Genomic DNA, 25,636 nt, shown 5'->3' with positions numbered 1-25,636 from the left:
GGGAGTTTGGTCTGTCTCTGTGAAGCGGGCGTAACCCTTACACTACCTGATCGATACAACATCATACCTGATGTTTTAAAGCACGTTTTTCCAAACAATTTAGGAATATTAGGTGATTTATGCCCTTTATGGATTAAAACTAGGCTCTGCATCAACTATGTAATTTCCCATGGGAGTTTTGCCATGGATCCCCCTCCGGCATGCCACAGTCCAGGTGTTAGTCCCCTTGAAACAAGTTTTCCATCACTATTGTGGCCATAAAGAGTCCCTGTGGGTTTTAAAATCCGCCTGCCCATTGAAGTCTATGGCGGTTCGCGCGGTTCGCGAACATTTGCAAATGTTATGTTCGCGACATCACTATATCTGAACCATTTCATGTGTTTCTATTTTCCCTTTTGCATTTGTATCCAACTTTTTTTTTTAAATCTCTTTCCCCCCTTATGCGTCTTTATCCTTTGGTGGTCACTTACTATCTGATTTGTCTCTTATCACCCCTTTTAAAATGTCTTATCCCCATTTAGTGTATCTCATTCTCCTTTTTGCTCCTCTTGTATCTTAGATCCATGTGTCTCTTTGTCCCACCTGTGTCTGTTACCCTATGTGTCCCTTCTTCTTAGCCCATTGTATTTAGTAGCCCCCAAGTCTCATACATTTTGTCTCTTCCCACCCTTTGTCTTCTCCTGTGTCTCTTTGTCCCTCCATGTCTCTTTTCCCCTGTGTCTCTTGTCTTTTGTGTCCCCCCCTGAAGCATGGACTAGGATGAAAAATTGTTACACAAAGTGATCAGTGAAAGCACTGTGCACCTGCTTGTCATTCACACTTTGTAACTACAGGCTAGTCTGCATTAAGGCAGCTGCGTGTGCCGCTTTATGGTAACTCCGACACTGCACCCCCTACATTCTTATATCTGATGTCTCTGGGTGCTGGCTATATCGCACAGGGGCCCACTGGGTCTCCAGTAACCCTATGTGTGCCTATGTGTGATCATACAGTGTTTCAAAACTAATATATACCCTCTCACACCGCGACCACATTGTGAGCATATAAACATACGTGTTCCTTAAAAACAAGATATAATTTGGATACTTGTACTAAGTGACTATAAGAAATTATGGTTGAACAAGCACATTGTAAAAATTACAATATTATTCTAGTTTTATGGTAAAAAAAAATATTCTCTAATGGGTAAGAAACACCATCTGTGTGAGCATACATCAGAAATGCAACTTCTGTGATATAACTTCTAAAAACCATCGATATCACACAAAACAAAGTGGATTGTTAAATGGTGTGCCATTAGCGCTGAAGATTCCTCATCTATAATCTGCAAGAACTGCAATATAAGCAAGACAGCTGCTCCCTTATATGATTTAACCGAATAAGAACCAGGACCTTATGACCTTTGCCGTGTGTCATAACAATTTTTTTTTTTTTTTTTTTTTTTTTTTTAACGTGTTGTTAAACTTTTATTTCTATATTTCACATCAGATTCACCCACACATTGTACATGTTGTTTTTAAAAGTTCCAACAGGATTGTCGTCTCATGTGCTATATATAAAGCACATCATCATATAGTTATATAGTTACATAGTTACATAGCTGAAAAAAGACTTGCGTCCATCATGTTCAGCCTTCCTCAAATATGTTTTTTGCTGTTGATCCAAAAGAAGGCAAAAAACCCAGTCTGAAGCGCTTCCAATTTTGCAACAAACTAGGAAATAAAATTCCTTCAAAACCAATAAATATATACGGTGGAACAATGAAAGAAAAAAAAAACAAAAAAAACAAAAAAACAAAACAAAAAAAAAACAACTTTTTTCATAGTATAGTAATATATTTCCTCAATTAGAGCCATCAGCTCTCTGCATTGAGGTCTAGCTTAGGAGCTCTGATAGAAGCTCTGTGCAGGAGCTTCCAGCTTTCAATTAAGGAAGTGACCAAAGTCGAGTGGAACCTAGGTAAGTTGTGAAACTGTGAGCAGTGGGTTTGACTTCCTACTCTGGGGAACACCAGAGCACCATGGGAACACCACAGCACTAATAGCACCATGACCACTACAGCATGCTCTAGAACAATAAATTGAACATTTCATTGCTTTCCACAGTAATTATTTATCGGTTCATACCTTGTCCAAAAAAAATCTCCACATGCATATATGATGCCCTTAAAATCAGCCCAACTTCTTAACTTTTAGAGATGTCTTATTCAACATAATCTAAAATTACTAAGAGATTTACTGATTCATAAGAGGTAGATAAATAGAACGTCACACAATATGTGGAATTACATATATTATGGCATGTACGAATAAGCAGCAATTACATAAAAAAATAATTGTATAAACATACTGCACGTGAAATGAAAAAAATTGTACTAATGATCATTCCAGCCTATTTGTCTTCTGAATGAGTTATCTGCCAAAAATGAAACTCGCTAAAATAACTGCTGCCAAAACTAGTGAATAAAAATGCAAATGGTAAAGATATCTTTCAAGAAATAGCAAGTTAAAAGGGTACATTAGCATGTATTTACAGTGAGAGATCAGTCAAGGAGCAGATGCAGTTATAAAAATAGTAATTATAATTGTTTTCCACGAAAAAGGTAGGTTTTACCTCAGTTTATATTAAAGAAATTGTATTATACACATGATATTGGATAAGGATATAGTTGTATGGATATTATTCTGTCACATATTTCATCTATTTATTTCTTCTTAAAGTGGTTATAAATGAATGGGTGGTTTTATTGTCAGAAAAAAAATAGTAGTAATACAGTTTCATAAACAACACAGCTCATTGTTGTGGTCATGTTGCAAATAGTCTTTGAACTTCATTCTCCCTAGCCAATGTAAAACTATTTTTGGACACTTTTACAAAAATGGGTCTTTAATGGCAGCCAACTTGCTGCAACTCCGAGAATGTTTAAGTGGACTTGGACTTCAGTGATGGGCTAACCTGCAACCACTGCATGCCCTGCTTGAATGTGTACTCTTGATATTTTCTGTTGTATTACCTGGGCTGCAGAAGAAGAGCTGGGCTATAGGTGCTACCGTGCCAGTGCTGAATTTTAGGACATGGGTCAGCCTGTGCCCATTTAAGGTTATACATTACCTCATTTAGCACTCAACCACAATTTACAGATAGACTCTATGGTAACCCAATATCCACCAGCTACAAAACACCCATGAGGAATACAGCTTTCATACATTTGCCACACTGCATTTACAAAATATAAACAGCATTAATATATCAAGCCCACAACACTCACAAGCCACATGCAGCATCAACAAAGTAGGCCAACACCCGCCCCCTCCCCCCACCAATCATGCAGCATGTGTATGTCCCTCTACAGTACTGGAGTCAGTGGTGCATGGCACCCTCAAGACTGTGATAATCTGAACCTATGTTATAGCTTGTTCTGTCTTCAGGAGCTTAAAAAGACAGAGACTTAGATGTCATGCATGCCTTTCATTCCCCATAACCTACGTGCTTAACCTAGGAATGAATGGGTTGTAGCAGCTACATCACAAACAAAATAAAAAATATAATGCATATTTTCTGCAGCTTAATGTAGTGGTTCTGGTGTCTATAGGCTGTCCCTACAGGATGAGCTCTGTAAACACTGCCTTTTCAGAGAAAAGGCAGTGTTTACATTGCTGGCTAGTAGCACCTATAGTGGCAGTCACTCAGACGGAAATTAGAGGTGCTTCATAGTCCAGTGCTGCACAGTGTGCAGCACTGGCGTTCAGGGACTCCATTCTCTGCATAGAGGCACTGAATGTTTTCCATAGAGATACATTGATTCAATGAATCTCTATGAGGAGATGCTGACTGGTGCAGCACAGAATTTTGGCACACATGTTCCATTGCCTCCCAAAGTTTTCCTATCATAAAGCAAAGGATTGGCTGAGAAGATCACGATTGATGAGTTCAGCCATGGTAGTCGGGCCAGTCACAGTGAGAGCGGCATAACAAGGGAGAAAAGGTAAGCTTAAGCACCTTATTTCTCCACTATGTGGGGGGCCAGGGACCCTAATGGGTAGTTCAAAACTATAGTGTTTGGAATACATGTTTGTATCTTTAATCATGTGGCAGCTGGACAGTGCATGCTAGCCAGCCACTATATTAAAAATTTAAATTAAAAAAAGGCCTATGGGGGGGGGGGGGGGGGAGGGAGAGGGGGGTCAATATGATCAATTAAGTCTCAATATGAGACTTAACAATGCTTTGAAATCTCAGTAGAGCGCTCTGATGGCCGGCAAATCTAAACTCTAAATTCCGACTTGCCTGGGAATATTACGAATATTCCCCCACAGCAATTGGAATATTTCTGGTGATATATTATATATTATTGGTAATAGACCATGGATGGGGGCTAGAGGGGACATTAAGTTATTAAATGAATCTAATCCACTGATGGGTAGAGGCTAGATGCACAATTTGGCAGCAGCTATTAGATAAATATCTCTGCAAAATCCAGATATTGTGGAATCTTGTACGGCCGAATAGTTTTACCCCATTTAATACAGGGCTATTTGGACTATAGTGAATAACCCTTATACTCAGTTTGTGCACTATCACACTTGAACACATTTAATTTAAAGGACGGTCTATTTGCAGGTGAAACCAGGTAGCGCTATTGACTTTGGTAACAGATACTACAACAATTGCATAAGTAATTGGATTTAGGATTGGACGTATGGAAGCAGAAATAATATTCTGAGTTAATAAATACTGTTTTATGGATGTATAAAGCCAATTTATGTGTTTTGAATAAGAATCACACAAGGTTACAAAGCAATTGGTGCAAAGGCATATTTCGATTTGATGAAGCAAGGGGAAAAAAAATGCATATTCACTGCTTCGGAACGTTTCAATCATTTTACATTGTGTACAATGCAAAGCAAGCAGGTTGTACAAATAATAATTACCTTTGACTTTCCAAACAGAGCCAGGGCTTGTTTATAGTAGAATATCGATTCATCATGGTTACCTAGGCAGAAGTACGTAGCGCCCAGTCCTTCACTGACCTGGGACTGTCTGAGGACATCTCCTGTCAACAAAGGATGATATCATTGTCACTATGACGCATAGTACCTACTCCGGATTGGCTAACTGTATGTTTCAAAATGTGTTTTTAAAGTCACTGGAGTTTATTCATTAATCAGTGAATTGTGGTTAATTGAAAACTGATTTGCAAAAGTCAGTATTTATTTATTTACTAAAGTGAGAATTAAAGGTGAATTCAAAGTGAATTTAAAATTTAGTGTTTAAATCAGCTGAACTGGAAAAATTCTCTAAGACCGCTATGCTTTTACTTCATCTACTCTGACAGTAAATGTAAAATTCACTTTGCATTCTCACTTTGGTGACTAACCCTGTACATGCTGTATGGAGAATATTTACAACTGTAAGTTTGGCCTGAATGCTGCAATCTACTTTTCAGTTCCCTACATTCACAGTTTAGTGAATAGCATTAATTTAAATGGTTGCGCCGAGAATCATAACTATCCCAACCCCTCTGAGTGTTTATGATGTCAGTGGTTGTGGTTATAGTGGTCATGTTGCCCAGTAAGGTGGTAAAATGCTAACATGTGCGCACAGTTGGATACGGCTTCTGCAGCTGTCCTGTCGATATTCATTAGCTGATAGCATCAACTGAGTGCTTTCAACCAATGAATGTAACTCTGTGCATGCAATAGCAAGTCAGATACGCTCATTTCGGGCAGGCTATTCACTCTGCCAGTAAGGGTAGAGTTACACCTCTGCAGCACAAAACTATATTCCTTATTCCATAGCTCCCTCCTCCTTCGCACCCCCCTGGCCTTAAAAAGGTTAAAAGTCCCTTTCTGTACTCCCCAGATTCCAGCAATGATCTGCAGAACGTGAGGACATCCAGCGTCAGGTGACCAAACGTCGCCTAGCCACCAGGAAATGACTAGCTAGTCTTTGTCCTGCAATGTAATTATTGCAGTTTTTCTAAAACTACAATAATTTACATTTCAGAACTAAGAGGGCAGGGATACTGCATCCAGACCACTTCAATGAGCTGAAGTTGTCTGGGTGCCTATTGTGTCCTTTTAAGTATTTGTAGTGTTTAAATTGATTTGCTACACATCCATGACTCCATCAAAACACTGAAGTGGTTATGGTGCTTGGAGTAACCTTTTAATATTGGTCATGGTTGAATGACAAGGCGTAACTAGAACTGAGCTACTTGCTGTATACATATTAATTGTTTACATGTCTAGATTTTATAAATAAAGAATATTTTTAATATTATGAAAGTAGTAAAAAAATATTTTCGTGTGAAGTAAAAAGTATTAATATTTTCAGGTGAAGTAATAAAATGATAGACTATTTCTGCCAAATCAGATAATATACAAAAATGTAATGTCCTACTACAATTAGTGAATACATTTCAATCCAGTTTATGGATCTGATTAATAACATTTTCTGGGTTTCCTCCAGTATCGCTGAGTGTTTTTCAGGCAATCGCAATCCAGAAATATCACAAATTATTTCTGCTGATAACACTGCTGAAATTATAACTTGTTATTGATGTGAAACTGGGCTTATCTTCAGCTTTTATTGTTGATTGCATAATGTTGCGATGTTTATGTCTAACAAAATGGATCCATCTTGGAATAGTCTGATCTATCGGTTTGACCCCTCTTATATAGTGTCGTGGTGATGATAATGTGTAACAAGTGTATTATTAGCCTGTTCTAAAGTTTTAAAATGATCATGTTCTAAGTTGACATTTATATTTGTGTATGCGTCTTTAAGCATGGTAAACATTTGGATATACTATACATGAGTATTTCTTGTGATACAATTTTCTCTATGTTATTTTTTCTTTATTTCAGCGCTTAATTTGATTAGCTAATGAGGAATTATTAGTAAATGTTAGCATACTTGCCAACATTTCAAAAGGACATTGAGAGACACTTTCATTTTAGAGGTGTGAATGAGGTGTGGTCATGGGCGGGGCTGTTTGGCTTTAATGTAGGTGACTTACTAATAACAATTTAAAACTAAAATGTAATTTAGAACAAGAACAGTCCATCTTATCTACACAGAGTAATTTCTAAACACATTTATTGTTTTTTAAAGACACATTTACTGTGAGTATTATTGATGTGGAGCTTCGTAATACACTCAGACACACCAAAAATATGAAGCTCCTACAAAAGTGGACATTAGGATGGAAAAGTTGGACAGAGGGATTTTGACCCTAAATAGGGACTGTCCTTCCTAAGTAGATAATCTTGGAAAGTTTGAGTTAGATGCACATATCAACTCTGTGATAGGAGCTTGAGATGTTAATTCTGCTCATGAACAAGCACTGAAATATTTAATGGTAATTGACTTTCAAGTCTTTTTTGGTGGTGAATTTGCTTAGGGTCTGTTAGTTCTATTAATGTGTCGATAACCCTTCTTTTTAAGTATTGTGATTACATAAGCTTGACTGTTCAAAGGGACACTGTGGGCAAATACCAACTTTATCGCAATGATCTTGCTATGGTGCAAGACTATTACGGGTGCTGTCTTACCGTAATTAAACCGTTAACAAACTGTTTAATCCCAAAGTCTGTAACACGGAGCCAGAACACTCCCTCTGAATATTAATCAGAAAATCTCAGACGAGGTGCTGATGAGAATCTGAAAGCTTCAACTTCAACTAACCTCAACCTATCCAGTGTTAATTTTGTCGACTAACGATTTTAGTTGACTAAAACTAGAATAAAACAAAAACAATTAAAATGACTAAAATACGACTAAAACTAAAATGGTGCTTTAGTCAAAAGAATATGACTAAAACTAAATTGAAATTTGCACATAGGGGCTGGGAGAGAGACACCTAGTGGGGCTCGGAGGACACAAAGAGACACAGAGAGGGGAAGGGGCAGAAGAGACACATAGGGGCTTTAACTAAAGCCACTAGATTTTAGTCAACTAAAATCTACTGGAGATTTAGTCGACTAAAACCAAAACAATTCAGACCAAGACCAAGATACGACTATAATTAAAATGACTTTTTAGTCAAAAGACTATGATTAAAACTAAATTGAAATTTGCCACCAAAACTGAATCTATCACAAACTCCCCATTCAAACGGATTTGTTTTTATGGCACTGGAGAGTCCCTATAAAGTTATACGACTGATCACAATGGACACATCACAAAAAGACAAAGACCACCAAAATAGAGATAAAGGGAGTGGGCATGATGGAAAGAAAAAAAGGAACTATAAATTTGATCACCGAGTTATACCTGGTCAAGTAAATTTGATCACAGAGATTATTAGAGGATATACCTCCTAAATTACTGTTACAAGACAGCTTCCCCGATATTTAGATAGATTCCCAGTGCATACACAAAAGTTAACTAAAGAAAGTTAATCTATATATTAGATGTAAATTCTCCACTTGATCCCTATAATTCTATTCTCCGGTCACCCTGCTGTCACCCAACTTAATATACTGAACTGGACAGCACGAGTGAACTTATAAGTCGAGACTGGCATAGCCACGGTCTCATATACTAATCTGGAGATAACACCATTCTTATCAAATGCTATAAGTATTGATATTATACTTCTACATAGTGAAATAGTTCACTACATTACGTATAGTGCAACTAGCAAGAAGGGTTAGTCAGGGACTATTATACTACTCCCATAGGAGCGACAGGGTTTTTTTAAACAGAAGCTTTCGTAGCCAAGGTCCTACATGAATGAAAAATAATTACTGTCATATAAACATACAAATAGATAGAGAAATAATTATGGCAGGAAATGCAGAAACAGTAAAAAGTGCCAAATAAAGAACAGAACTACTATGGCAGAAAGTGAAACACTAGAAAAGGGGGTTTAGATGAAAGGGGGTAGGAGAAACCCTCATTTAACCCAAGTGGATAGAGATTTTTAAGTCAAAATATCCACATGCATTCTCTTTGTCTTAGGATTCTGCCGAAGTCACCACGTCTCTGGTCTCTTTTGACCAACTCAACTGTCAACTGAGGACAAAGATGGAACAGTTAAATGAAGGTATTTACAGCTGGGAGGAGAATATGAAAGAGGAGGAGGGATGGAGGAGTGGGGGGAGGGGAGGGTAGAGTAGCCATGTGTTATATACTATTGAAAAGTTTAGCTTTGGATACATTATATAATTTGGACCAGCTTACCTCATTACAATCTTTATGTCCCATTCGTCATTTCACATATTTTTCTTCTAATTAGCTTTTGCTCTTTTTTCTCACAACACACTATCTTGTATATTTTTATATATATATGTTCTTCCTGGTTCTCTATTATGAATCTTGATAAAGATTTTTTAATGTTGCCATTACCTTTGAATGTAGTTACTTGGAGGTCATTTCAGTGGATCCTCTTGTAACCGCTGGAGGTTCCCTTATTTACCACTATAATGTCTTAAAGCATAGAACTTAGTAGGGCTAACCATACAGATATCTTAGCCATAATTTTATATAGTTAGTAAGAGATCCTCTATCTACATATATAAATAATTGATAATACAATATCAAATAAGGATTGTCTTGGAAGCAATAGTTTTGTCTTTTTGGATATTTATTATATAAAAATATAAATATAAAATCCATTATAGCAGAGTTTATAAGATGAAATTAAATGCTTGCAAATATCATTAATAGGTTAACATACCCTTCTGAACATGTCATCATGTCAGCCTCTCTATCATTTTAAGATGGAGCAGCATCTGTCTCCAAGTCTCTCCTCTGTGTCTTAACAATTAAAAAGTACACCTATTTATAGCAGAGTTTATAAGATGAAATTAAATGCTTGCAAATATCATTAATAGGTTAACATACCCTTTCTGAACATGTCATCATGTCAGCCTCTCTGTCATTTTAAGATGGAGCAGCGTCTGTCTCCAAGTCTCTCCTCTGTTCCTTAACATTTAAAAAGTACACCTATTTATACCTTAGGTGTCGTCATTTAACGGTCACTGTAGTTCATATATGAAAAAGTTACTTTTTTTACTTTATTCATTTTAGGACCACCCTTAATTTGGCAAACATACAAGGCCATAACTAAAGGGTGCATACGTCGTGGAAATTTTCCTGACTTAGTTCAAGATGGCATCTTAAAGTCTGAATAGCTTATCTGTTGTTTATACTAAGATGTAAGTGCACAGTCGTGGGAGATTCCCGGATTTGGGGAAGTTCCATTAACTTGGGGTTACCACAGTATATTGTGTACTGAAAGAGTCGTAGTATAGCCTTGAAGCTTGTTTATGCATTATTGTTATTGTAATTCGTCTGGGACAAAATGGCGCAAACATATTTTGCACTGAGGTTATTGCTTAAAGAAACATCTATGAAAAACATGTTCCATTTCTAACACCATGTCAATTTGCAATATCTCTTAAAGACAACGTACACATTTTAAGAAATACAACATTTCATTCTAAGACGTGTAATATTTGCATTTGCCCATAACACTCTCTATTTGCAGATAGGATTTTTCTCAAATTTGTCTCTATTTTTGAATTATTTCGTATTTAGGGTTGTGCCCTTAATTACCTCTCCAACCAATTCTGAGTTACAGTCTGGGTATTCCCCATATCTGTAACTCATTTTTTGTCTTAATGTGTAAAATATACTCAGATTCTAACTGTCTAAAATGTCCTTGACAAACTGCAATATTCTGGTGAAATCCAACTAGCCAACCCTCTCTGTTTTGTCTATGAATCACATTCTATATTTATACGGCTGTGAGTTTAGACAGTCATAGCACGTTTATTAATGCGCCTGGAATACAGTGATTTTCACTGAATGCGATGTGGTCATTTTGCTGTCTGCAAATATGTGATGCTCACTCGATATCTAACAGTTTGTCTGTGCCTGCTGTTTTAACTATAGTCTAGTAAATGTAAATCTCTCACAAAGCAAAAATTATTTAATACTTAGAAATCACACGACTGCTATTGATGTTTCACGCAACAATGATTCCCAGAAAGCAACTCACAAACACAGAACATTGTGATAACCCGAGGAGGATGGCTGCAGTCCAAAAATACTCCTACATTAGATGTGGAATGGCTTGACACAAGAAATATTTATACTGCGGGGCAGAGGAATGGCACATGGTGTTTTGCTTTTATAGTCTATACCAAGGATATCTTATTTTAGCCAATCCAAAGGGAGCTTTGCAATCATTTACTATTGATCTGAAGCCCTGTGAAGTTATATGTGATGAGAATTCGATCAGCCCTGCCTGTGACTGTACCTGATACTTGAATAAAAATTGCTCCGGGCCTGGAAGGCTTGTCAGAATGTGTCTATGCTTGTTTTCGTTTAGTTTCCCAAGTGTTGCAAGGCAATTGTTTTTGATATTTTTTTTACTGTGGGATTGAATTGTCCTGCTCACCAATCATAAATGCTTTGACGCCTATTAGTCAAGTGAATAAACACCTGAAAACATTAGGCTTTATTTATGAGAACTGTATAAGAAACTTTGAGTGAAAACTAGGCACTTCTATTGACCATACCACAGGTACTATCAGCCAATGCACATCCTGGCTTATGTGTTGTGTACCTAGCTGTGTCTAGTGACCCACATGACATAAATCCACCCTACAAATTTATGTGGCTGTTGCTCAACCAGTGTTACTTTTGTCGACTAACAATTTTAGTCAAATTTTAGCCCACTAATATGTTTGAGCTTTAGTCGACTGAAACTAGACTAAAACTAAAACAATTCAGATGACTAAAACATGACTAACACTAAAATGGCTAACTCCCCATTCAGAAAGTGAGTTAAACAGGTATGCCTGTTTGGAGCGACAGAGCGATTGGCACTTTGTTCCAGACTTTGCGGCTAAAACATTTGTAAATGGTAAGAAGGTGCCCATGATTTAATTTTGCGTAGATTTCCAGAGACTAAAACTAAATTGAAATTTGAACACTGCACAGAATGGCTGTGGAAGGGGCAAAGGAGACAGACCATGGCTTGGGAGAGAGACACCTAGAAGTGCTGGGAGGACACAAAGAGACACAGGGCTGAGGAAGGGGCAAAAGACACAGGTAGAGGCTTTAACTAAACCCATTTGTTTTTAGTTGTGTTGACTAAAATCTACTGGAGATTTAGTTGTCTAAAACAAGACTAATGCTAAAACAATTCAGATGACTGAAATACGACTAAAACTAAAATGGCTTTTTTTGGCAAAAGACTACAACAAAAACAAAATTGAAATTTGCAGCCAAAATTAACACTTTGCTCGACCTCTCTTCATATTTGGATACATTCTAACAAAACTTGGTTAGCTCTTAATGCCAAAGAACCAGATATCATTCTTACTTTGAATTAATTGACTCAGTAGGCAATCTTAGAACTGCAGAGATTTTCACTGAAGTGATGCAAATTATTCTGATGCCTTTAGTAACCCTTTTTATACAATGCTTCAAATAACACAACTACAACTGCCTGTAGTGGTTATGGTTTCACAAAGCTTTAGTTGGGATTGCACCTTTTAATTCCATTCACTTTATTTTTTATGAAATCTACAGAATCCAAGCACCATCCACCCTCTCCACATTCATGCCGTAGTCTTAAAGTCTAGCTTTCCCACTTGATGAGTTCAGTGTTTTACCAACACCACTAATATACCCCTCTCTCCTTCCTTAGCAAGTGGCTGCAGGGATTGAGACTCTGTTAAATGAATACATTTAAAAGAAAAAAATCAGTGACAGCAGCTGCTGCTTGAGAGTGAAATTCCCATCAACCTCAGGCATCAAGAACTGATAGTTCATTACATGTATGATTTTTTTGACCCCACTATGCACAAAACCTGATTGTGCAATTCGGTAAGTTCATGTGTGGTGTCTCACAGCACAATGCAGGCTTTGAAAACATGGTCATGCAATTTATCATATCATACAATAATTTATTAGCATGGCAATGGCGTACTTGAACATTGCAAATAATTCAGAATTGAGTGTCGCAGAAAAATCTAGACAGATATGTGTACCCGCTACGTGTAATTGAAGCTATAGAAGCTATTTGTTTCTATATAATGATGTTCTTTACCTGCATCTTGAAATGCAACCAGTGCCTGGAGGTAGTAAAACTCAGCCATTTCATAGTTTCTCAGTTGGCTGTATGCAAAGGCCAAGTTGCAGAGACATTGCCCTTGCGAATTTCTTTCACCCAGTGTTCCTAAAAAAATATATAATAATAATGGTTAAACTGGCAGCATAGTATGTAAAATAATAAGGTGGTATTGAATAACCAGATTTTTACAAGGTTGCCTGGCTCTTTGAAATCATGTAGAATTGTATTATAGAAAAACTTTTTTCGTTTTTCCTTCTTCTAAAATGTCAATGTACGAAGTCTGTTCTGGACCATGCGGTTATTTCAAGCTGCCCGATAATTACAATGAGCTCTATTTATTAAACAGGGAGTTGTGGTTACTTGAGAAATGATTTGGAATATTTAAACATAAATAGAAAAGAGATTGAAAAAGGAGTAGGTGTATCCAATTTCCATGCATTAGTTGCTTGTCTATTGAATAAATAACATTCCCGGTCACTTTTTTTTTTTTTGCTTCTCTATGGGTGTTTTCTCAACGCGTTTTGCAATGTTTTATGTGCCCGCGTGATGTATTACATATAGGCGAAATGCAGTTTTCACATAACAATAATACCACTTTATTTTTTAATTCTGGCCTCTGATGAATCAACAGGTTAGATTACAAAGATTAGGAACATATTTTATAGCTAACATACAGATATATCATTTGTCATTTAGGTGGCATTTAGTCACCATATAGAGCCCTGGTTAAATAGCCGATAGCACACAGATATTTGATGCAGCTGTCATTTACTTGTTTTGGTCCGCCTCTCCTGACGTTCTAAGCTTGCTTATATCACAGTAATATAGGATGCGCAATGGTATAATTTTTTTTTCTTTTTACAGTGCATTTTTATAGATAGTACATGGTTAATAAATAGCTATCATGTTATAAGGTTTTGTTATGAGGTTTTGGAAAATTGTGAGGAGGGTTTGGGGTTAGGGGTGGAATTGTTAATATGTTAGGGGAAGACATGGTTGGATATACTGGATATTAGCATCAGAAATAGTACAGGTTCTAATGCAATTCGTGCTCAGAATAAAATAATAAAAAGATTTTAAAAAAATTGGATAAAAAGATTGGATAAAAAATGCAAACTTAATATGATAAAAAAAAAACACCATTCAAAATAAATACAGTGTCAAAACTAAACAATTAAAGCGATAGTGCTTTGATGTATATACTCACAATGCAAATCATGTATCTCCTGTCTGACTCAAACCTGATTTTACTGTGTATATATAGTCATGACTTAAGAATAAGAATGAGTTCTACATTAAGTCTAAGATATCCTGAAAGCCCTATTTACCGTATGTCTATTGTATGCAGTCATCAGTGTCATATTAACTGACAGTCTAGTTACTTGTCAGCCTTTGAGTGCAATGTTATAAAATATGTAATACATAACAGTAATGCATTTCACTGCAATATATAGCTGTATTATGCATTAAGTGTTACTGAGGACTTTTGCTCTAAATTAGATTTTTAGATCCTTTAAAACAGTGAGCTGAATTTAATTTGTTCTAATAAACAGTGATTTTAATGGAAAAGCTCACGTTCTCCCTGTTTATTTCAGAACCTTAATTTCATCCTTAGTATCAATAAATCAGTTTAAAATGCAAATGTTAAATATTGTTATTGTCCAATTACAAGTAAAAGTAAAGAGCTATTAAATGGAAATATTGATCAATCGTTTGCAATGCTGCAATTAATAAGCATATTGAATATGATTCTTTTATCTTACCATATATATCTGCTGCTTCTGCATGGTTTTTGAGTGATTTTTCATACTGGTAAAGAGCGTTGTCAACTGCTCCAAGGTTTTGGAGTAGTACAGCCATTTTTCTTATAGAAAATTGTTTTCCACTGCATAGATTCATACCTTCTGCAAAGCATCTTCTAGCTTGGCTAAAACATTTTATTTCTGCATAATGCAAGCCAATGTGATTATAGAGTGTTCCTAAATAGAACATAAAACAAAAAAATAAAACATACATCTTCTACAAGGGCTCTGTTGTAAGTGCTCTAAAATCACTAAGACATTCAAATTTCAGTGTCTCAAGTTCTTTTTTTGGTAGGTTAAATCTTTTTTGATAAGTGCGTAACATCTATAACTAGGCACATGCTTGAAAATTAATACAATTTAAATGTTTACTTTTACCTGGATTTGATATTATTGTATAAAATTTTTCAATAACATTTTTATAATTACACATGCATATATCAATTCACATTACCAGAGCTGTCAGAGCGCTGTGTTTGGTTTGCTTTCAAGCAGGCCCTGACTGGCCATCGGGCCAACTAGGCAATTGCCCGATGGGCTGCAATGGCCATGGCCCAAGGAGGGCATGGGAGATAGGAGGGTCTATCTGCCAGCCCATGCGGGGAAGGCACCATCCAAATGCCAGTCTTGTGGTATGCCAAGACCGGCCTGTAAAGAGATCAAATATCTCCCTCACTGGAACTCTGGCACTTTACTGCGGTGACCGATAGTTGGAGCATTGCTGCTGCCTAGAGTTCACTCACCAACAGGTGCTTCACAAGCAATGTCCCACCTTCTGGGCAAAGGTAAGAAAGGAGGGGGATATAAACTATATTTTTTATTAATTAAAAAAAAAATGGGTTAAAAGGGGTTAATCTAGATTCCATACATAACTCTGGTTCTTCTATACACACACACACACACACACACTCTGGGTCCTCCACACACACTATATCCCCTACATCCACCCCATAGGCACACACTGTGCCACATATAAGCAAACTACATTCCTAACATACACAAGCAAGATCCCATGTAAGCAAACACACACTTCATTCCCTAAAAACACTCTTTGCAACCCCAGCTCATAATACATTACTTGTACACTACAGCCTCCATGCACACACTACACGCTATATCACCTATACATACTGGGCCTCCTATGCACACACACTCACACAAAACACCACACCACAATTGGAGAAACCAGAGACAAGTCACAAGTAAACACAGAGCAAGCATGTTAATAGATTTGCTTAAGCAGAACAAATACAGGGCCTTTTTCTCATGGAAGAGCTTTTCAGTAAGGCTCTGTGCATTGTACAAAGATACTCATTTTGAGAGAGGACGAGCTTGTCATTGGTAATGACTAGTGATGTCCCGAACGGTTCGCTGGCGAATAGTTCCTGGCGAACATAGCTTGTTCGCGTTTGCCACGGATGGCAAACATATGCGATGTTCGGTCCGCCCCCTATTCGTCATCATTGAGTAAACTTTGACCCTGTACCTCACAGTCAGCAGACACATTCCAGCCAATCAGCAGCAGACCCTCCCTCCCAGACCCTCCCACCTCCTAGACAGCATACAATTTAGATTAATTCTGAAGCTGCATTCTTTTTTTTTGTGTGTGTTTGTGTTTATTATACATTATCCTCTATAGCCAGTAACCTGTGTTTATTATACATTATCCCCCATAGCCAGTAACCTATGTTTATTATACATTATCCCCCCATAGCCAGTAACCTGTGTTTATTATACATTATCCCCCATAGCCAGTAACCTGTGTTTATTATACATTATCCTCCCATAGCCAGTAACCTGTGTTTATTATACATTATCCTCCCCATAGCCAGTAACCTGTGTTTATTATACATTATACTCCCATAGCCAGTAACCTGTGTTTATTATAAATTATCATCCCATAGCCAGTAACCTGTGTTTATTATACATTATCCCCCCCATAGCCAGTAACCTGTGCTTATTATACATTATCTCCCCCATAGCCAGTAACCTGTGTTTATCATACATTATCCCCCCACAACCAGTAACATGTGTTTATTATACATTATCCCCCCACAACCAGTAACCTGTGTTTACTATACATTATCCCCCCCATAGCCAGTAACCTGTGTTTATTATACTTTATCCTCCCCATAGCCAGTAACCTGTGTTTATTATATATTATCCCCCCATAGCCAGTAACCTGTGTTTATTATACATTATCCTCCCATAGCCAGTAACCTGTGTTTATTATACATTAGCCCCCCACAACCAGTAACCTGTGTTTATTATACATTATCCCCCCATAGCCAGTAACCTGTGTTTATTATACATTATCCTCCCCATAGCCAATAACGTGTTTTTATTATACATTATCTCACATAGCCAGTAACCTGTGTTTATTATAAATTATCCTCCCATAGCCAGTAACCTGTGTGTATTATACATTATCCCTCCATAGCCAGTAACCTGTGTTTATTATACATTAACTCCCCCCATAGCCAGTAACCTGTGTTTATTATACATTATCCCCCCATAGCCAGTAACATGTGTTTATTATACATTATCCCTCCCATAGCCAGTAACCTGTGTTTATTATACATTATCCCTCCCATAGCCAGTAACCTGTGTTTATTATACATTATCCCCCCATAGCCAGTAACCTGTGTTTATTATACATTATCCCCCCCATAGCCAGTAACCTGTGTTTATTATACATTATCCTCCCATAGCCAGTAACCTGTGTTTATAATACTTTAACCCTCCCATAGCCAGTAACCTGTGTTTATTATACATTATCCCCCATAGCCAGTAACCTGTGCTTATTATACATTATCTCCCCCATAGCCAGTAACCTGTGTTTATTATACATTATCCTCCCATAGCCAGTAACCTGTGTTTATTATACATTATACTCCCATAGCCAGTAACCTGTGTTTATTATAAATTATCATCCCATAGCCAGTAACCTGTGTTTATTATACATTATCCCCCCCATAGCCAGTAACCTGTGCTTATTATACATTATCTCCCCCATAGCCAGTAACCTGTGTTTATCATACATTATCCCCCCACAACCAGTAACATGTGTTTATTATACATTATCCCCCCACAACCAGTAACCTGTGTTTACTATACATTATCCCCCCATAGCCAGTAACCTGTGTTTATTATACTTTATCCTCCCCATAGCCAGTAACCTGTGTTTATTATACATTATCCCCCCATAGCCAGTAACCTGTGTTTATTATACATTATCCTCCCATAGCCAGTAACCTGTGTTTATTATACATTAGCCCCCCACAACCAGTAACCTGTGTTTATTATACATTATCCCCCCATAGCCAGTAACCTGTGTTTATTATACATTATCCTCCCCATAGCCAATAACGTGTTTTTATTATACATTATCTCACATAGCCAGTAACCTGTGTTTATTATAAATTATCCTCCCATAGCCAGTAACCTGTGTGTATTATACATTATCCCTCCATAGCCAGTAACCTGTGTTTATTATACATTAACTCCCCCCATAGCCAGTAACCTGTGTTTATTATACATTATCCCCCATAGCCAGTAACATGTGTTTATTATACATTATCCCTCCCATAGCCAGTAACCTGTGTTTATTATACATTATCCCTCCCATAGCCAGTAACCTGTGTTTATTATACATTATCCCCCCCATAGCCAGTAACCTGTGTTTATTATACATTATCCTCCCATAGCCAGTAACCTGTGTTTATAATACTTTAACCCTCCCATAGCCAGTAACCTGTGTTTATTATACATTATCCCCCATAGCCAGTAACCTGTGCTTATTATACATTATCTCCCCCATAGCCAGTAACCTGTGTTTATTATACATTATCCTCCCATAGCCAGTAACCTGTGTTTATTATACATTATCCCCCCATAGCCAGTAACCTGTGCTTATTATACATTATCTCCCCCATAGCCAGTAACCTGTGTTTATTATACATTATCTCCCCCATAGCCAGTGACTTGTGTTTATTATACATTATCCCCCCATAGTCAGTAACCTGTGTTTATTATACATTATCCCTCCCATAGCCAGTAACCTGTGTTTATTATACATTATCCCTCCCATAGCCAGAAACCTGTGTTTATTATACATTATCCCCCCCCCCCCCCCATAGCCAGTAACCTGTGTTTATTATACATTATCCCCCATAGTCATTTATCGTTGGACCTAGGCAGCATGATGTCTTAGGCCGGCCCAGAGAGAGAGTGAATAATATAATATATATGTTTAGAAACATATTAGTAATTTATGTAAATCGGGTTCATGCAAAGAGGGTGAAAAGTTATTAAAGAAAAACACACTTATTGCATCAAATTTACAAAGCCAAACTTTTAAAAGCTTTCCTCATTTCTTTCTCGGGATGAGGAATATATCGGTTGTAGACTGAGGATTTCCATCTGCCCAATCTTTTAATAAAATGCACTGGAGTGTCAGTGTTGAAGGAGACCGAAGCTGCCCCTATTCTAAATGAAAGACCCGAGACATGGATACATTCAATCTTAGGAGTAGTGTTCTGATGTAGAAGATGAATTTAGCCGTAGTCAGAGGGATTCAGTGAGAGTAGTGGTGAAATGTGTGTGGCATGACTGAGTGTGGGTAAGTAAGAGTCAAGTATTTTAACTGGGCACTAGTTCTAGGTGGGATAAAGTGGTATAGCGGATGGATGAGTAGTTTGGTTCGTTTTAGAGGTTTGTAGAGAAAGTATATAGTGATCATGATTTTTAGCGATATCCAATATTTTTAAGGTGGTCTCAAACAAACATAAAATGCTATATAAAATTTGTGGGAATATTGAATAGTCGTGTACAGTAAATCAGAGAGGGCTCAGAATATCGAACCATCGATCGGTAACCTAGATGAAGTAGGGGGTCTATCTGTTTTATTAAATACACGGTAATATGCTTTTAATGGGATAGGACGTTAGGAAAGGTGTGTGATTGGGATAAGTGGTTGTGGCTGTATTTACCTTATCCTGGGACCGACCTGGCTCCTAAGCTTGAGCCGCGCGTGGCTGGATCACTCCTGCCTCCACACGAGCCGCATGCGCTGACCGCGTGCACTGACCGCAGTGATCGGTCACGTGGCCCGCCTGGCACTAGGAGCACAGCTCGAGTCACGAGCTCGCTCTTAAAGGGGCAGTGGGAGCCAAAAGTTGATTCAGGCTCCCATTGGCTCACGTCATTCCAGCACCCCCACACACGAACGTTTTGCAAATGGGAAGTTTGCGGTTGTGCAAATGGACTGTTTGCGGCTGTTTGTGGTGCATTAAACGGGGAGTTTGGTCTGTCACTGTGTAACCCTTACACTACCTGATCGATACAACATCATACCTGATGTTTTAAAGCACGTTATTCCAAACAATTTAGGAATGTGAGGTGATTTATGCCCTTTATGGATTAAAACCAGACTCTGCATCAACTATGTAATTTTCCATGGGAGTTTTGCCATGGATCCCCCTCTGGCATGCCACAGTCCAGGTGTTAGTCCCCTTGAAACAACTTTTCCATCACTATTGTGGCCAGAAAGAGTCCCTGTGGGTTTTAAAATTCGCCTGCCTATTGAAGTCTATGGCGGTTCGCCCTGTTCGCCCGTTCGCGGACATTTGCGGAAGTTCGCGTTCGCCATTCGCGAACGGAAAATGTTATGTTCGCGACATCACTAGTAATGACAAAAAAAACCTCACAGGCCCTGCACCCTTCTCAGTGGGCCACTGATTAAAAATGCTGGGGCCAAACCTTTTTTCCAGTTGGCCCTGCTACCAAGCATTACATGGATTTATCCTTAAACAAGGTTTTACAATTTTTGTTGTTGATTCTTTGGCAAATCAGCCCTTTTTTAATTTAATTTAGTTTCTTAACCCTTTAAGTCCGGAGGACGTACTATTACGCCACGCAGAAACCGGCTCTAAACGCCGGCGGGCGTGATAGTACGTCCTCGCTTTTATTGCCGCCCACGTGGCCGGCGGTATTCTCCCGCTGCAGATCGCGGTCGGGGGGGATGCCAGGCCCCCCGGGCAACCCCCCCTGTGGCCGGTGACCGCGATCTGCAGTCTCTGATCGCAGTGACAGGCTGTCACTGCGACCAGTATTCAGCATGTGTCAGCCGATTTCAAATCGGCTGACACATGCGGCCGGCGGCTTTCCCCTTCTGCAGATCGCGGTCGGGGGACTTACCTGGCCCCCCAGGCAGTCCCCCTGGGGTCAGTGACCGCGATCTGCTAGGTCTGAGATCGCAGTGACAGGCTGTCACTGCGATCTCAGAGCGCTCTGATCGCAGTGACAGCCTGTCACTGCGATCAGTGTTACATGTGTCAGTCTATTGGCTGACACATGTAACTGGCACAGTGATCCCCCTGCAGATTGGAAGGGGGGAGTGCTTGTACCACCCAGGCACTCCCCCCTGTGGTCAATTACCCAATCTGCAGGAGGTGATCACAGTGACAGGCAGTCACTGTGATCACTGATCCTGTGTGTCAGCCAGTGATGTGACATCACTGGCTGACACTGTCTCTGCCCCCTGTCCTGTAAAAAAAAAAAAATATTAGTTCAAAAAATAAATAAAAAAAATTACAGTTACAAATAAAATATACTTAGATCATATATATTATATATATATGATCTAAGTATATATATATATATATATATATATATACACATACACACATTTACACATACACGACGTGTATTTAAATATTAATATATATATATATATATATATATATATTAATATCAAATTACACGTAGACTGATACTGATTAAATATATATATAATTATTGTTATATATATATTTATATATAATATAAAAAATATATATGTAAATACGTAAAAAAATAAAATTAAAAAAATATTTAAAAATAAATAATTAAAAAATATATAGATGTGTGTTATTTCGTTCTAACTGTATTGTGATAATAATATATATATATTTATATCAAAATACACGTAGAACAAAATAATATATATCATAATATATATATCTATATACATAAATATATACGTATATATCACTATATATACCTATATATAAATAAAAATATTAAAAAAAAATTATATATATATACGTATATATACACATATGTATATATATACATATATTAATTCTACACATATATTTATGTAATAATTTTACATAATTAGGTATCCTAATTAATTACAATTAGCGGGACCTGCCTGACAACCCATGCCGAAAGTATAGGGAATTTAATTTGCTAGCACTATATTTAACCCTATAACTTTCCAAGACACCATAAAACCTGTACATGGGGGGTACTGTTTTACTCGGGAGACTTTGCTGAACACAAATATTAGTGTTTCAAAACAGTAAAATGTATTACAACGATGATATCGCCAGTAAAAGTGACGTTTTCTGCATTTTTCACGCACAAACAGCACTTACACGGACGATATTATTGCTGCAATACTTTTTACTGTTTTGAAATACAAATATTTGTGTTGAGCGAAGTCTCCCGAGTACAACAGTACCCCACATGTACAGGTTTTATGGTGTTTTCAAAAGTTACAGCGTCAAATATAAGGCTTGTGTTTCAGTTTTTTCACATTAAAATTCGCCAGATTGCTTACGTTGCCTTTGTGACCCTATGGTAGCCCAAGAATGAAAATTACCCCTATGATGGCATACCATTTGCAATAGTAGACAACCCAAGGTATTGCAAATGGGGTTTGTCCAGACTTTTTTAGTAGCCACTTAGTCACAAACACTGGCCAAAATGGGCGTTTTTTGCATTTTTCACACACAAACAAATACTAACGCTAACTTTGGCCAGTGTTTGTGACCAAATGGCTACTAAAAAAGACTGGACATACCCCATTTGCAATACCTTGGGTTGTCTACTATTGCAAATGGTATGCCATTATGGGTGTAAATTTAATTCCTGGGCTACTATACAGTCTCAAAGGCAACGTAACCAATCTGGCGAATTTCAATTTCAAATGTAACACGCTATATTTGACCCTGTAACTTCCCAAAACACCATAAAACCTGTATATAGGGGGTACTGTTTTACACGTGAGACATCGCTGAATACAAATATGTGTATTGCATTGCAGTAAAAGCAAACAGTATTTTGACATCCACAGTTAAAATGTCACATAGAACTAAAAAAAAATAAAAAAATCTTTTTTTCTCCCATTTTTTTATATATTTTTTATATTAAATTATGTTCAATACCTAAATATTTAATGTTAAATGAAAGCCCTGTTTCCCCTGAATAAAATGATATATAATAAGGGGGGATGCATTTCATATGAAAGAGGTGAATTACGGTTGGACAGACATATAGCGCAAATGCCAGGTTTTGTTTACGTTTTGTTCTGTTCACAACTTGTACATTTGGCTGCGGTGTTAAGGGGTTAATGGCTTTTGATTTGGACTGTTTTGGTCGAAGAAAGGAGATCTTCAACCAGTACTTCAAATGGTAATGATTACATTTTTAATATATTTATTACCCTTCATTCTGGTAAAGGATGGGGTAGTGGCCACTCATTGGGCCTCTACTTGGTAATACTGGCAGATAATGAATAAGACCCCATAAGGTTCTAAGTAGGATATTTGTTTGTCCCACCCCCCCCCCCCCCTTTGTTCTTCACATATGGATAGTTAATGTGGCCAGGTAAATTAATGCTTCTGGGGGCCTTGAATAATCATCAGAGCCCCAGGTGGCTGTCTAGGGTTGTCCTCTGGTTAATATTGCTCTAAATACTAGGGTCAGAGGCCCCCCTTTTAATTTCTGATCTTTTAATCTTTCCTTTTTGTAGAATTTGTACAACAAAAGAGAGACAATTGTCTCTCTCTACACAATATCTTTGGGCCTTTGCAGTTGTAAACATTTTAGAATTCCTATTTTCCAGTCCATAAAATATAGGCAAATTATAAATATATAAAAAAAAAAATGCCTATATTTGCTGTATTAAGGTCGCTTTGGGTTGCGATCTTGGGAGGCTGCCAGTCTTATATATAGATAAGTATATTTTATACTTAACACGTCACACTGTGGTGGTGTTGTTGTTTGTTTTTTGTATAGTCCATAAAATATGCATGATCTAGAACTTACCCAACAATTTCTTATCATCTACACTACTGCATGATTGAACACAGGAATCCAGAGTCTGAATGATTTCTGTCTTGGAGAATTGTTGACTTTTGATCATGAAGTTGGCAGCCTCTCTCATGGCCATCACTGCGTCTTCAGTCCTAGCAATCTTCAAATATGAATGACCTGCAAGCCTAAATGAATGTGCAGCAGAGGAAAGATCTTCTACAGCCACAAAACAATACCCAAGCTTAATTAGGGCATCTGCAATATTATTAACTTCATCAAATCCATATTCATTGATAGCTTTTTCATAAAACATCACTGCTTTAGCATGCTCTTTCATTTCATCATAAGCGGCAGCCACATTAAAATACAGATCTCCGTCTTGATCTTCTAGTCCATTGGTTCTAGACTTAATAAGACACTTCAGTGCTTTCCTTGGTTTGCCAATGCAAATGTAAGATGCTCCAAGATTAAATAGGCATGCTTTCTGAAGCTTTTTGTTTGTCTGCTTACAGGAAAGAATGTATGCTCTTTTAAAGCTTTTGAGAGCTGTATTGATGTCATCATTTTGTAAAAACTTGCTTCCATCTTTGTACAATGACAGTATCTCCGTTTGAATTGTTTGACTGGGCTTAGACTTATTCTCTCCTGATGACTTCAGAACTGCTGAGGCAGCCATTTTAAAAAGAGATACCTGTAATAAAAATGCAGGAGTTAATGCAACTTTAAAAAAAAAAAAATAATAATTTATATTTAAAAATTACATACAAGTATGGCCACGACATCTCAAACAATCATCATAGTAACAAACGTTATAAGACAGTGTTGTGTCATGTAGAGTAACTGCATATTTAAATTTTTGTTTTAATGAAAGTATGATCAAGCTAATCAGTCATGTCTAACTACGAGAAAAGAGAAGGTCAAAACATTTGCTAGCGTACTATATTTCACTAGATATGGTTATAGTTAGTTTAACGGCTTGTATAACTAACTATAGAGAAAAATAAGAGAACAAGAAAAAAAACTCCCTGTACCATAAACACTCAGTAGTAGGTGTGCCACTGAGAGTGAGGTGAACAGGAAAATAACTTAAATCAGTAAGTGTAAAGAAAACAAAAAGTATACCGACCTGCATCTTCGGGCCACAGACTCGGGGCCTCATTGAGTCCAAGTCCTTTCCCCTGAGGGGAGTACAGAAGATCAGGGTGGAATCATGCCGCCGATAGCGGGTACAGGTCTTCTGATTGTGTGGGTGATGCAGAGGGGTTTTGTCCCCATTGGCATTCAGCCCAGGTGGGCTAGTGGCATAGGTTGCTCGCAGTGTGGGAAAGTGAGTGCCCGAGAGGAGACCCCCACCGTCCGGCTGCCATTCTCCCGGTCTCCTTCCAGAGATCGATGTAGCTTCACCGTTTGCCATGCCTCAACGGCTTCCCAGAAGCGTTGAAAAAATACCTCCAGCCGCCTCAGAGATTGAGCAATGTGGTTGTAACGGATACCTTCCATTGACGGATGCTCCTAGCGCTTCCTGAGGACTCCAAGCACTGCAGACGACACCACAACTACCGCAGACTCCACAACTGCCGTAGCTTAACTGGAGCTGCGCCATCTTCCTTCCACCCTGTATGAACCTCCAGCATTCAGGACTGTGTGGGAAAGA

The 25,636-nt window shown here is 37.8% G+C and overlaps 1 protein-coding gene across 1 annotated transcript in view; it reads right to left on the bottom strand.

Annotated features, from left to right (window-relative positions):
* LOC134601238 (tetratricopeptide repeat protein 24-like) overlaps nucleotides 1–25,636 on the bottom strand; it is a 110,242-nt gene that overhangs the window by 67,327 nt on the left and 17,279 nt on the right. Inside the window, exons 2-5 of the mRNA XM_063445705.1 lie at nucleotides 23,995–24,673; nucleotides 14,860–15,075; nucleotides 13,073–13,201; nucleotides 4,932–5,053 (exon numbers count right to left, since the gene is read on the bottom strand). Of these exons, the coding sequence (XP_063301775.1) occupies nucleotides 4,932–5,053; nucleotides 13,073–13,201; nucleotides 14,860–15,075; nucleotides 23,995–24,658 (1,131 nt within the window). The 5' untranslated portion in view covers nucleotides 24,659–24,673. The remainder of the gene's footprint in view (nucleotides 1–4,931; nucleotides 5,054–13,072; nucleotides 13,202–14,859; nucleotides 15,076–23,994; nucleotides 24,674–25,636) is intronic.

Source organism: Pelobates fuscus, chromosome 3 (genome assembly GCF_036172605.1).
Source record: "Pelobates fuscus isolate aPelFus1 chromosome 3, aPelFus1.pri, whole genome shotgun sequence".
Lineage (NCBI taxonomy): Eukaryota > Metazoa > Chordata > Amphibia > Anura > Pelobatidae > Pelobates > Pelobates fuscus.
The sequence above is the reverse complement of the archived record's forward strand: the minus strand, read 5'-3'. Positions and strand labels throughout refer to the sequence as shown.